General features: G+C 51.4%; 1 protein-coding gene across 1 annotated transcript; it reads right to left on the bottom strand.

Moving 5' to 3' along the window:
• Positions 1-1,713: 1,713 nt before the first annotated feature.
• Positions 1,714-4,030, bottom strand: SP9 (Sp9 transcription factor). Its single transcript, XM_064453242.1, has 2 exons — positions 3,875-4,030; positions 1,714-3,069 (listed from the first exon to the last, which is right to left on the bottom strand). The coding sequence occupies exons 1-2, from the start codon at positions 3,893-3,895 to the stop codon at positions 1,714-1,716; spliced, it is 1,377 nt and encodes a 458-aa protein (XP_064309312.1). The 5' UTR covers positions 3,896-4,030.
• Positions 4,031-13,210: the final 9,180 nt, after the last annotated feature.

Genomic DNA, 13,210 nt, shown 5'->3' with positions numbered 1-13,210 from the left:
TGTCCCAAATGTGTTCCCAGGCCTTAGCCCAGCCTTTAATTATTCCCGAGTTTTTTTTCTTCAGAATAAGACGCTGCACTGAGTAATCACAAAGAAGTCAGAGAGCATCCTTGAACCTTTTCAATAGCAGAGCCACTGATATTCAAATAACATGCAAGGACCATTTGACTGCATGGGGACATAAGCATTTCCAATTCACTATTTGCATAGATCAACTGTCTTTGAAAAGGAAAGGAGCAGTTGTCTTCCATAACATTAAAAAGCCTAGTTATCAAATCAAGTGCTTAGTTTGGGGCTTTTAAAACGTTTACATTTTATCTCAGGTTGCCCTTTACCGTTTGACATGCAAATTTGGTGCAGTTAATTTGGACAATTAAAAGGATCTTCAAGGGAGCTTTGTCACCGAGAATATTCGGAGTTTTCCCCGTGGACCAGCTGAGATAAAGTTGGCCAGAACAAATGATGTCTAGGAGATTAATTAGATATTTGATAAGACATGAATCCCTAATAAGGGAATACAAGGCACAGGGGGCTGCTGTGTGCTCTAAGTCAAAATTAATAACATTTAACAAGATTTTCATTTAGGCATGAAATGTCTTTTCCGGAGTATTGACTCTAGCGATTTATTCCCCCGGGATCACCTCCCAACCCAGGCAGCTTTGTGGCGCTAAAGGCTTTTTAAATTAAATAAATAGTTCCTCAGCACGGTTCGGGTTCCCTCGGATTTGGGGCCGCTGCCCCCAGAGGCGCTCAGGGCTCGGCCTGGGTCCCGGCGGCTGGAGCAGGGCTCGGACGCGGTTTAAATTTGGATTTTAAACAACAACAACAAAAAAAAAGAATAAAGCAAAGCGACGGCGGTTTGAAAAGAGCGACCGGAGCGCGCCGGGCTCGGGGGCCGGTCCCTTCCCCGCCCGCCGCGTGTTTAATCACGGCCGCTGCGAGGAGACGGACGGGGAGGGGGCGAGGGCTCCCGCTAAAAACCTGAGCCCTGCGCGGGCTGAGCAGGGAGAGGAGGAGGGGGGGGCACGAAGAAGAACAAACCCGTGAGTGTATTGTTCAGAGTCCTTTAATAATACCAAAATGAAAATATGTCAAGATTTTTTTTTTTCCATACAGATAAACGCATTTAATTTTTTAAGAGACCTTAACTTACGCGTGTTTGTGTGAAATGTTAACTCAACATTTTAAATATCTTTTACATATATACTGACTTCCACAAAGTGCATCAGAAATTTAAAATTAAAAAAAAAAAAAAAGAACAAAACCCCCAAAACCTCCCTGAATTTCAGGAATTCACCAATAATAATAATAAAAAAGGAAATCCCCAACCCCTTATCAGATCAACATTTACAAGAAAAATAAGCGAACACGATCTGGTTTTCTTTTTTTTCTCTCCTTTCTTTTTCGAACCCTATTTATACAGATGTTTATGAGATACAGAGGAACCGTCTCAGACTGGCAGTTTGATTTCTCACCTTAAGCCTCTCTTAGGACGCTTTCCTTCCAACAGGAAGAGGAAAAGGAAACGGAAGTGTCACTCGGTACCTACTGGCCGGGCGGGCGGGCCGGGCCGGGGGGAGCCGCGCCTCTCCGGCCCCGCCGCCCGCCCGCCCGCCCCGCCGCGGCCCCGGGCGCCGTCGGCATCGGCGGGGCGGCCCCGCGTCCCTCGGCCGGCGCGGAGCAGAGTCCGGAGCGCCCCGGGGACCGCTGCCCCTAGGAGTCGCCAGGCCCCGCGGTAGGTTCCTTGCCCGGTCCGCGGGCGGCGGCGCCCACCCCGTCGTGCAGGATGAGGTCGGGGGACTCGGAGCGCGGCGTCTCCAGGTTGCTGGCGTCCGTGTCGCTGTCGCTGCCCTTTTTGCCGCCACCGCCCCCGTTGTGCGTTTTGATGTGTTTGCTCAGGTGGTCGCTGCGCATGAAGCGCTTGTTGCAGACGGGGCAGGCGAAGCGCTTCTCGCCCGTGTGAGTCCGCAGGTGCCGCTGCAGCTCGTCGGAGCGGGTGAAGCGCTTCCCGCAGAAGAGCCAGTTGCAGACGAAGGGCCGCTCGCCCGTGTGCCAGCGCAGGTGCGCCTTCAGGTGCGAGGTCTTGCCGTACACCTTGCCGCAGCCGGGGATGTGGCAGCTGTGCAGCCCCTTGCGCCGCAGGCTGGCCCCCGCCGGCCCCAGCCGCTCGGCCTCCTGGCAGTTGGGGCAGTCGCAGGTGGCGCGGCCCGAGTAGCGGCGGGCGGAGCGGGCCGAGCCGCCCCCGGCGGCGGCGGCGGCGGCGCCCGAGATCATGGCGCTGGCCGCCGCCACCGCCGCGCTGGAGTCCGTGTAGGAGGGCAGCACGGGCTTGAAGCCCTCCTGGGTGAGCAGGTGCTGGCTGGTGGAGAGCAGGTGCGAGGCGGCCGTGGAGCCCAGGCCGGTGGAGCTGAAGGCGGAGTGGGTGAGGGAGCTGAAGTCGGGGTTGTAGGTGCCCAGCTGGGAGTGCAGCGAGGCCTGGGGGGCGCCCGTGTGCAGCGAGCTCTGCAGCCCCCCCGCCGGGTTCTGCACCTCCAGCCAGGAGCCCGGGTTGGTGTGCACGTCCCACCATGAGGAGGCCGCCCCGTTGGCCACCTCGCCCGCCGAGAGCGTGGAGTGGAAGCCCGACTTGTACCAGGACTCGTAGGGGTGCGCCATGCCCACCCGCGGGTAGAGGCTCTCGGCCGCCGAGCTGTGCACTTTGGAGATGAAGGCCGACTGCCCGCCGGGCTCCTGGGGGGACACGCCCGCCGCCGCCGCCGAGTTGGAGAAGAGGCCGCCGTAGTCGCTGCTGAAGGCCGAGGAGGTGGGCGAGGTGGAGGCCAGGCAGAAGGCGCTGTTGGCGGTGCCCGTGCCGCTGGCCAGTCCGCTGGAGCCCCTGCTCGTGGCCACCGTGAAGCCCGAGAGGCTGGAGCCGAGGTTGCAGCTGGAGGTGGAGCGTTTCCAGGGGTGGAAGCCCCCTTTGGCGAAGGCGCTGGACTCGGGCAGGGTGGTCAGGGGGCTGGTGTTGCCGATCTTGTTGCAGGTGGCGGCCAGCATGGCCAGGGGAGTCGTTCCAAATCTCGGCTCTTCCTGCGGGAGAGACAAAGCCGGCCCGTCAGCCTCACCCCTGCCGCCTCGCCGGGTTCCCGCGGGGACGCGGCCGGAGCGGCGGCGCGGCGAGCGGCACCGCGGGCGGGGGAGAGGTGAGGAAGAAAAACAAAAAAAAGTTTCCTCTTTATTTCGGAGGAAGGCTGCAGCCCTGCCCCGCTCGGCACAACTCGTTTTCCGCCGGGGACGGGGCTCGCCGCCCGAGGGGCTTACATCGGAAGCAGATCCCGGCGGCGACGAGCGACACGCGCGTTCCCGGAGGGCGGCTCGGTGCAGCGCCGGGCTGCCCCAGCCTGCCGCCGTTAAACTAAAAATCCCGTGGGAACGAAACGCGGCGTCTTCTCCAGCCACCGTGCGGGAGCGGCGGAAAAACGGGATGGCAGAGCGGCAAAGCGGGGCGCGGAGCCCTCCGGCCACGCCACTCGCACGGCCGAGCTAGCAAAAAAAAAAAATCTTTGGAATTTTACCGCAGCACACTTCGAGTTTAAGAAGGAAAAAAAAAAAATTAGAAAACAACGACAGAACAGAAGCAGCCCGACTTCTCTCCGGCCGAGCGTGTTTTCAGACTGGAAACGCTCTCCGCGAGCGACCCGACGGGGATCCCGCGGTGAACCCCGCCGAGGCCGGCCGGGATGGCCCCTCGCCCGCGGGCCAGCCCGATCCGCGGGAGGGGCGGCCGCGACGCGGCGGCGGCGGCGGCAGCAACAGTTTTTTTTCCCCCAGCGGGCGGCGAGGCGCGCTGCCGAGGAGCCGGCGGGCAGGGCGGGCGGGCGCGGCGCCGACTTACCCCGAGGATAGACGTAGCCATATCACGTCGCGGTGCGGGCGGCGGGGTCGGGACGGGCTGGGACGGGCTGGCTGCGCGCCCCGCGCTGCCCGGCGGCGCTGCGGACACTCCGGCTCGGCGGGGCTAAACTCTGCCTAAGTGCGGGCAGCGCCCGCTTTGAAGTACCGCTGGCGGCGGCGCTCGGCCAATGAGGGCGCGGGCGGAGCGGGCCGGAGCGGCCCGGCAGCCAATCAGGCTGCGCGGAGGTGCCGGCGCCGGGGCTCGGGGCGCGTGCCAGTCAGCGCGCGGGGAGAGGGAGCGAGAGGGAGCGAGCGAAGTCCCCGCTCCGGACTGCGGCGGTGGCGCCGCAATTAACTACAAACCCCGGCCGCCCGCCGGGTTGCGACTCCCGCCGACAGAAGCCGGGAGAGGTGCGGCCGGGGTGACGCTGCCCCGGCCCCGGCTGGCTGCGGGGGGAGCCGCAGAGGGCGGGAGGCGAGAGCGGGGGGTCAGCGCCAGCCGAGGGCCGGTGTCACGCCCGACGCCGCTCCGACGCCGCCTGTCAGCTGTGCAGGAGGTGTTAGATCCCTCGCTGCTTATGCAGTCACCTGCCATCCCCGCGTCCGGCAAAGCCATACCTGCGTGGCTCTTACTCAAGAGGCCCTTTGCTCCCTTTACGGGCCGCGGGGCAGCCTTCTGTGGTGGATGCGACTAACTTAACAGCGCCTAATGACACGTTATGAAAACAGGTTAATTTTTTCGGTTTTGCTTTGCTAAATACTCGAAGTGATTCCGGGCACGACGTATTCCTTCCTTCCTTCCTTCCTTCCTTCTTCCTTCGCCAAAGGAACTGAGGAGGCTTTTTACTTACATAAAGCGCCAAAAAAATCCAAGGGCAGGGAACCGATAGGCGCCCCTTTGCTCTCGTAGCGGGGCGGGAGCGGGGGGAGCGAGGGACACTGACATCCTGTCGCTTAAGAGATAGGATTTTATTTTACAGAGTAATCCCCGGTAAAACACTTTGAAAGTCAGAATCGCAACCTGCAGCACGCTTTCCAAGCCTCATACACCCCCGTGGAAACAGTGCTGCTGATGGCAGAAGGCGCGCTCCCGGCCAGCAGTGTTAGGGCGCTGCTGGAATAAGCCTCCCCAGCACTCGCCCGTGGCCTCTGCACTGTGCACGCTCCGCACGCCCAGTGAGCGACAGAGACTTTCTTTACCTGCTCTCTGCATGTGCGAAATGTAAGTCCAAACCTCGGCTCCTCGATGTCTCGCAAGCTAGTCCCTTTGATTTGTAATTATTGGAGGCTTCTTAAGTAATCGGCTAGAACTTGCCCGTACTGTGGCCGCGGAATATCAATAGGCGTGCAACTTTTCCTCGTTGCGGTCGTCTCCGTAAGGCTGGGAATAGGAGCTTTTTCCCCCCTCGGCTTCTGCCGCCCCCAGGGCGGCCGGGCACAGTTCGGGACCAGAAATGCGGGTGCGTTCAAGCAACGCCGGGTGCTTGCTCTGCATTTGAGGCACTATTTCCTTCTCCTCGGTGCCGCCTCAGCCATCCAGTGTAAAACCTCCTAGCAGATGCAAAATAGGCATCGCTAAGGAGCAAGATGGAGAAACCGCGAATTTGAGAGGATTTCGCTTTTCTTTACTTGTTTTGACATATTTTTCGGGCCCCCCCCCCGTGCTCAAATAAGGCGGGCATTGCGTTTTGTTGTACATTGCGTTATGCAATCTGCAGGACGCCTGCCACGCTAGGGAAGGATGTCCCTGGAGATTATCCTTTATTGAAACGTCTAAGGCTATTTTCAAAGGGCGCTCGTCTTTTTGTCGCCGCGTGTTAAAGAGAGTCGGGGCAGTAGGAGGAAATACTGTTCTGCGCTTAATTCTTTCCACATTGACTCACAGCCCGGGCCGGGGTGCGGGGAGCGCCCTGCAAGCCCGCGCTCCGAAAGCCCTGCCTGGAGCAGATCGGCAGCGGCGGCCTCGCCGGGGGGGCTGTGGCGCTCGACGGGCGGAGGCGATGGAAAGGCGGTGGCGGGGGGAGCGGCAGAACCCCCGCCGGCGGGGCGAGGAGTCCGGCAGGGGCACCCGGGAGCAATCGCCCAACAGGTGACTCGTTCCCTCCTTCCTTCCTTCCTTCCTTCCCTCCTTCCTTCCTTCCTTCCTTCCTTCCCTCCTTCCTTCCTTCCTTCCCTCCTTCCCTCCTCCGGGGGGAACCCGCTCCTTCCCAGGAGCCCGCCGAGGTGGTCGTCAAGTGGCAGCGAGGCGCTTCTGGCCAACCCCGGGGCGGCGGGGGGAGAGGGTCTTCCCCTCTCCTGGGGGTGTGTGTGCGGGGGGGGAAGTCATAAATAAAATCAGGCTGGAAGGCAGCTCGAGAGCGTGACGTTTGAAAATGTTGCCTCTGCATCAGCGAGTAAAGGCATCCGCTGCCCGCTTGCGCTCCCACAGCAGAGCAGGGTTTCTGCGGAGCCCGGCGGCTGGCTCGGCTGCCTCCCGTCCCCCTCCTCGCCCCCTTTGTAATCGGAAAAGTAACTAAAATCCGCAGGAACCAGGCAGGCGGTGGGAAGGCTGAGCGAATGGCGGCGAAAGGGGGAACGCTGCTCAAATCTCTCGGGGGTCAAGTATTTTCTGAGGGATTTTTTTTTTCCGTACTCCAAAAATCGAGTTTTTAAACAAAGATCAATGTGTTACGCTAAAGTGTTGAGCCGACTGTTAAAACATTTGGGGGGATAATGACAATGTAACAAAGGCCTGGTTTGGAGTGAATCATCACCCTTTTAAAAGTTAAAGCAATTTTCAGGAGAATAGCTTTCAGCAAACGCTTTACATTATTCAAAACGGCCAAATAATGCTCTATTATAGCGCCTGAATGCTGCCAGTCAGCCCATAAGTGCAATTTGTGCAAAGGCTCGGTGCCTTATCTCCACTTCTTTATAAAGAGGTGAATATAAAACAATTTCTTCCAAACCCAGACAGAGAGCACGAAAATTGCTTCCCTTTCTGCAATCAGGGCAATTTAACTGGAGTGCAATTAGCACTATTAAATGTCGATTCTGCATAAACAAATCTGACTAAGAAGCGAAAGTGGGGTGAGAACCTCATATAAACTGAAACTGATTTTTTAAAATTATGTATCCGGGTCCTTTACAATTGATCCGTGACGTTTTCATCTCGGAATATATTTACATCATAAATACATTACGGTTAAATCAACATAAATCTTTTTTAAAAAAATCTCAATATGAATACTAATAAAGAAGAATAGCCTAATTAAATGCAACAGTTCACTTCCTTTGAACGGTATTGTTTCCCATCTTCCCTTTACGCGTGTCTTTTGATCTGTGCAACTACTTAAGTTGCTGTCTTTAGGAGGTAAAGCTGGGAAACAATTCGTTCATTAAAGCTGATTGGGAGGCTCCTGGGTTCGTATTCAAGAGCATCAGATGAAATGGCTCTTCTGTTCAAACAGAGCTCTGGGAAAGGGCTGCCAAATATTTCCCAAATAAATCGATTTAACAGCAGTTAAATGTAAGGTTGCTGTACAATTTCCCCTGAATCCTAGGAGGGGCAAGGAGTTTCACACATGGACGTTACGGGTGGGAAAGGGGCAAACCCTTCCAAGTTCAACAGAAGCAGCCTCATTTTTCTGCCAAACAGAAGGGACGTGGGCAGGAAACAGGCAAACTGCTCAGCGCCCAGATAAATAAGTGCGTCCTGCCAGATATATATATATTTATTTATTTATTTAGCAACGGGACTTCCGTGCGACACCCACCCCCCCACTCCCGATTACACTTTTCATGTACGTGATCTAGAAACCACCACTGATTATCACAGCAACGCAGAGGGGGACCTGGTGATAAATTAACAACTTGAGTTAAGAAAAGGCTTCCCCACTCTTCTGCCCAATAGTAGGTATTAAAAGGGGGAACCTTGGTGCCTGTTGAGTCCACTGAATTCTTTCTGCTGTCGAGTTTTTCTTTGGGGGTAAAGATGAAGTGCAGCTTTTGATTAGAAGGAAATCTTTTATAGTGAATAAAAAAGGAATGAGCACTGGGATCACACAGATAATGGAAATTAAATTAAAATTATGGCACACTCTCACAATTTCTGCTTGAGCTCTCGTGTGATGTTTGTTACCCCGTGCACTCCCCGCTCCTCCTGCCCCCCGCACGCCGAGCCCCGAGGTGGAGCACCAGCCTGGGCTTTCATCTTCCCCGCGGTCTTTAAGGTGACACCGTTTGGGAGTAACAGGGCGCCCCATATTACCCTGCGTTTAAAAAAAAAATAAATATAAATCTGCGTGATAGTTTTAGGAAGCCTCTCGTCTCCCAAGCGCAGTCAAAAACGTGTCTGTGGAACTAATTCCCTTCCGTTAATTTTATTGGGACCGTGTATTTTAAAACTCCCTCGTTCTGTGTATGTCAGCCGAAGACACGTTAGCAATTCAAGGGAAGGCTAGTGTCAAAGGAAGGAAGGTGACTGCAGACTGCATGATGATTTTAATTACTACAATTATTGGAAGATTATTCAACAGCATCATAGATTTGTTTTCTGCCTTGGTGGGAAAGTCTGAGGAACACTGTGTGAGGAACATCGTACGAGGATTTTATCTCTTGGTTCACATGCTTTCCAGGGCTGTTATGATATATAGGTTAGACATGACAAACGCAGGCTGCAGCAGGTTCGAAATCCAGCCAGTGGCAGCGTTCATAAAGCTTTCTTAAAATGAAGGTGTTTCTGAATAGAAGTTTAATTAGTAAACGGTTGGACCCACGTTTATAGAGCGTAAAACCACCTTTTCACACAGGTCTATTAAAGAAGCTCTGATGACTTGGTAATTGGGTCTGTATTTTAAGCGGAGGAGCAGTGGCCACGACCCTCAGCTTGGCAACCTCCCGGCGGCAGGTCTGTGCCTGCCCGGCTCCTCAGTTGCCACGGCTTCTCCGAGCCGGGCTGGCCAGAGGCGAAGGTGAGCACCAGCAGCAGCACTCTGCGGGGCGGCGGGCGGGAGAGCAGGCGTGTGGCTCCCCAGAGCATCCTTACCACGCAAGAGTCCTGTCCCCACGTCTCTCCTAGTATCCCGCTTCTGCTACCGTCCTAGCTTTTTATATCACATTTTTAGCCAGGCGTGACTCAGAATGTTGGTGGTGATTAAGCAAGCTGTCTATCTGCAGATAGAGATATGTGGGAGCGTAATAGGCAGGATGACTGACATTACAAAGTTCTCTTCGGTCCACAATGACCAATAAATCCTCTTGCAGGTTTTGCCCGTTAATGAATTGCTGGTTTCGAAGAGGAAAATATGCCGGACACCCCCCACCCCCCAGTCGTATGTTCCCCTCTTCCCCCTCCCCCTGTCCTGGGATTAGGGCGAGGAAAGACTGGGAACCGTTCATTGTGCTCCTTCTGTGTTCTGTAATTACTGGAGCTCAGGCTTAAGGTGAATTTCAGCTCAGATCATGAACCATTTCACGTTCAAATGCAAGCTTGCAGTACTTTCCTAGTGGCAATTAGGAGCCTATTACAAGCCATTAGATTGATCAATGTACCTTAAACAATGTGAATGATTTATATGGCAAAGAAAAAAACCTTCTTACATCCATTGTACTGTTCCAGCGACCAACCTGGTCCTGTGTCTCCATTCATCACAGCTTTAAACAACAAAAGCGATTTATTTAGAAAACTTGCATGCAAAGAAACAGGCTCAATTCCTTCGTCTGGAAGGGTACCCGAGCTTTATCTGTCTTTATTGTCAAGAGATGTAGGCTGAAAGAATTCAGGCATATGGGGGGAGGAGGGGAGGGGTGGATTTGCTGGTTTCCAAACGGATTAATTCACCTTGTACCTGAAAGAAGGAAACAAAGAGATTCCTGACTGCTTCCGAAACAAGCCCCTAATCTGCTGTGCATATGCAACGCAAGGAGGAAAGCAGTGGCTTACACGTGTGTTTAACGAAGTGTTTGGGTAGCCTTTTAATAACATCGGGGACGCTGAACCACGAGTTCCAAGGCAGCTACGGAGCGGAGCAGGCTGGGAGGTGCTAGGTGGTGGAGGAAGGGGGTACGTGCAGCATTCTTCACCATGGGTAATTATTCTAGCCATTCAACAACGAAGAAAATACAAAATATCAGCTGCTCTCAACGCCAGAGCAGCCACCCTGTAGGCCTTGGGTCTGTCTGTATTTGCCTCCTTTCAGAAGACCCAGGGAACCTCTCATGCCTGGGAAATCCCTCCCAGCTCCTGGCAGCCCCAAAGTGAGGTGCTGGGAGAGGCTGGTGGCTTTGCACTTGATTTGTTAGGGGCACAGAGATTCAGGTCAGAAGGAACAGGACCATGCTTTGCCATTCATTCGATGGATGGCTTCTGTTTCTCACATTTTCTATACCATTTTGCTACCCTTACTTGCCTTGCTACTTAGCACTGCAAAATTACTGTCTTCTCTATAGCTACAAAGTGACTGAACGAATCTTTGGCTTGGTGTAAACAGTTCTGACATGTTCCAAATTAAAACTAACTGAGAAAAAAAGCCCACACGTGAACTAACTGAGCCATTCTTTAAAATGGGACTTTGATGGGACCAGTGTAAGTCATGACAGCGTTTGCTAGAAAAAAAAACCCCAAAGCATCTGTAAGTCTTAGTTCAGCTGGAAATTAATTTTGAGATATCCCACGAGGGAGAATGTTATTAATTTAAAATCGCAATTATAATTTATCTTTCAGTAACAGTCCGGTGTACTGTTTTCTACACTCTGGTCTCTGGAAATCACTGCAATGTTTGTCAAAAGCCACCGTTTTATCACGTCACTTTCTGTGAGGAGGTGAGCACACAGTGCATCAATATTGGTACAAAGAAAAGAAACAAGGGTTGGGTGTCAAGTCCTATCAAGAGATACGACCTTTTTGTTACAAAGTGGATATACAGCCACTTCTGAATCTGATTTACCAAGTTGTCCATATGGGATTGAGATTATTCACGTCTCTATTTATCAGCTGCTTGCTTTCTTGATAAAATGGGTTTAGTAAAAGGCGATGTCTACCATGTAAACCGAACTATAGATGCAATAGCAATAAGGCCTGCCGTCCCCCTTCCCTACAAGAGATCCCATGATGAGAGGAGGAGTGTTTCTATTGAGTCTGTCACATACTAAACCCAGTTCTTCCCTTTCTTGTAGACCCATAGAATCAGCAGCGTGTCCAGCTTACCTTAAACTTGCTCTTTCTCATACAGGAGATGTGAAAGAAGAATAAAAGATGTAGAGGCCTCTTTCAAAGGTTTTGTAGAGATTGTCCATTTAGTCACATGGTGCTTTAAAGTCTTTTTCCTTTTCCAGAGCTTTGTATTTGTCACTTTGCCCTGGAGAATTGCTGGGCCAACCTTCTTGGGACAGGTTCTGGCCTTCCTCTACTTTAAATATCTCTACGAAAACTGCCTACTTGAAGGGCTTTCTGCAAGCCTTAAACTACACATGTATACCCTCTTGTACAAAAGCAGCTTATGCCTCCTAACATGCTGCTTCAGGCACTTATATTCCATCTGGGTTGCATTGCCCTTTAATTATCAGTCTTCTTATTGTGATTAAGTGAACTTTTACTAATCTCCACATTTATTGTTAAGGTAAATAGATGCTGCTTTTAATCAATACAGAGGGCCACACCAATGCAGTGCAAAGTAACTTAAGTCAACTGTAGAGGGTACAATGTGTGTATAATTACAGAGGACATCAGCTATTCACTCCAGTTTAATTCAGTGTCTCTTTAGAGACAGACCTCTTCCTTTACCCCGGTTCCGCTCTCACCTCCTTTGCTCCCCCCCTGCCCTGCAAAGCAGGCAAGAGGAATATAGCGGAGGTCAAGCGAGCAGCAGCCCTGCTGAACTTCAGGCTGCTTAGTGGATTGAAACTGCTAGGTGAATATAAGCATGCGGGTACAATATAACGCCTTCTTCCAACAAGAAAGATTGGTTGCATCTTGGCCTCAGTATTAAATGCACTATCATCAGAAGAAGCTGAAATAATGCATACAGTTACTTTAAAAGAAAGCCGGTTTCCTTTGCGAACATACCTATTATTTCAATAGTACTTGAGAACCATTTCAATACTGGCCAGGTTGTTGCTTACTAAAATACATTTGAATTGAATACATATATATATAAAGGTTTTTTCTTAATTTTAGTTTGAATTATTCCTGAAGTTCTCATTAAATTTACCATTTGTAAAGGACAGATTAAATGAAAGTGGCTTTTAGAAAAATAGAGCTGGAAATTATTTTGGCCTTTCTGACCTGGAAGAGGTAATAATTTGCAGCAGCACTAGATACTGGACATGTCCGACATTTTAGGTACTCCCTCACAGTTTCAGACCTTTGTACAGATGAACTCCGTCTGGGACAACCCAGCAGTCAACTTTTTGTTACCTTAATGTAAATGAGAAGACTACAGCTGTCTTAAGCAATCTAGGCAGACAACACCAATGGAAAATGAAACTCGGGAAAGGGCAATGCTAAGAAAAGAATGTCTATTATCCACAATAATGCTCCTAACATTTTCTAAACAGCTATTACTTGTGTCTGTCCATAATTGTCCTTGTTACAGCAACGGTGCAATCTTTCTTTCAGAACACTTACAGAAATCTCTCTCCACTGACTTTTCCAAATGTAAACAACCTAGACAGCATTTTCTAATGTAAAACAAATGTGGTGAGTAGGTCCCACATTAAAGAATCACTTTGACTGGAATGTCTGAAATGCTTAAGGGATTTTTGGGTGGGTTAGAAAAATACCATTTGCATTCAGTTTCCAAACGCAGTCTGTGTATACATATGAGTGTCAGTAGGACCTATATAGCACATTGTTGTTGAATTTGGATGGCCGCAGAGAACAGATAACTCACTCTCTCTTTTGCAAAGTGATACAAAATAAGCTGTTGTGGATTTTTGCTCTCTAATATTTCTCGTGGCTTTTATTGCATATGAACATGACTAATTTTCATTGTTGACACTAACAAACATTTGTCCGTTCAGAGAACAACATGACTGCAAAATTCCCAGGTACAGCGAAACAACTAGAAGCCAACATCTATATCGCCCTGCCCCCTCTGTTGGCAATCCTGTTAGGTAAACCATGTTAGTTACTCATTAAAATGGGACTCTCTAAACGCAGACCATTGAACGCCTCAGAGGGACTGAAAGCAGTGAAACAAAATGCAAGTTTCACATTTCTAAAATCTCATCTCTGTATTAAGAAATAGGATGTTCACAGTTCCTATGCGGTACTTACACAGTGTAACTTGATCCCCCGCTACGCAGTTTGAAGGAAACATAGCAAAGCTCCTAGGTTTGTTCAGCCCGAGACAAGTAC

The sequence above is a fragment of the Phalacrocorax carbo genome, chromosome 5 (assembly GCF_963921805.1).
Source record: "Phalacrocorax carbo chromosome 5, bPhaCar2.1, whole genome shotgun sequence".
Classification (NCBI taxonomy): Eukaryota; Metazoa; Chordata; class Aves; order Suliformes; family Phalacrocoracidae; genus Phalacrocorax; species Phalacrocorax carbo.
The sequence above is the reverse complement of the archived record's forward strand: the minus strand, read 5'-3'. Positions and strand labels throughout refer to the sequence as shown.

What these genes read in the sequence shown, in the direction of transcription:
- SP9 (XM_064453242.1), bottom strand. Translation starts at nt 3,895, where the DNA reads ATGGCTACGTCTATCCTCGGG. An exon ending in TGGCTACGTCTATCCTCGGG is followed by an intron (nt 3,070 to 3,874) that starts GTAAGTCGGCGC and finishes TCTCTCCCGCAG; the next exon opens with GAAGAGCCGAGATTTGGAAC.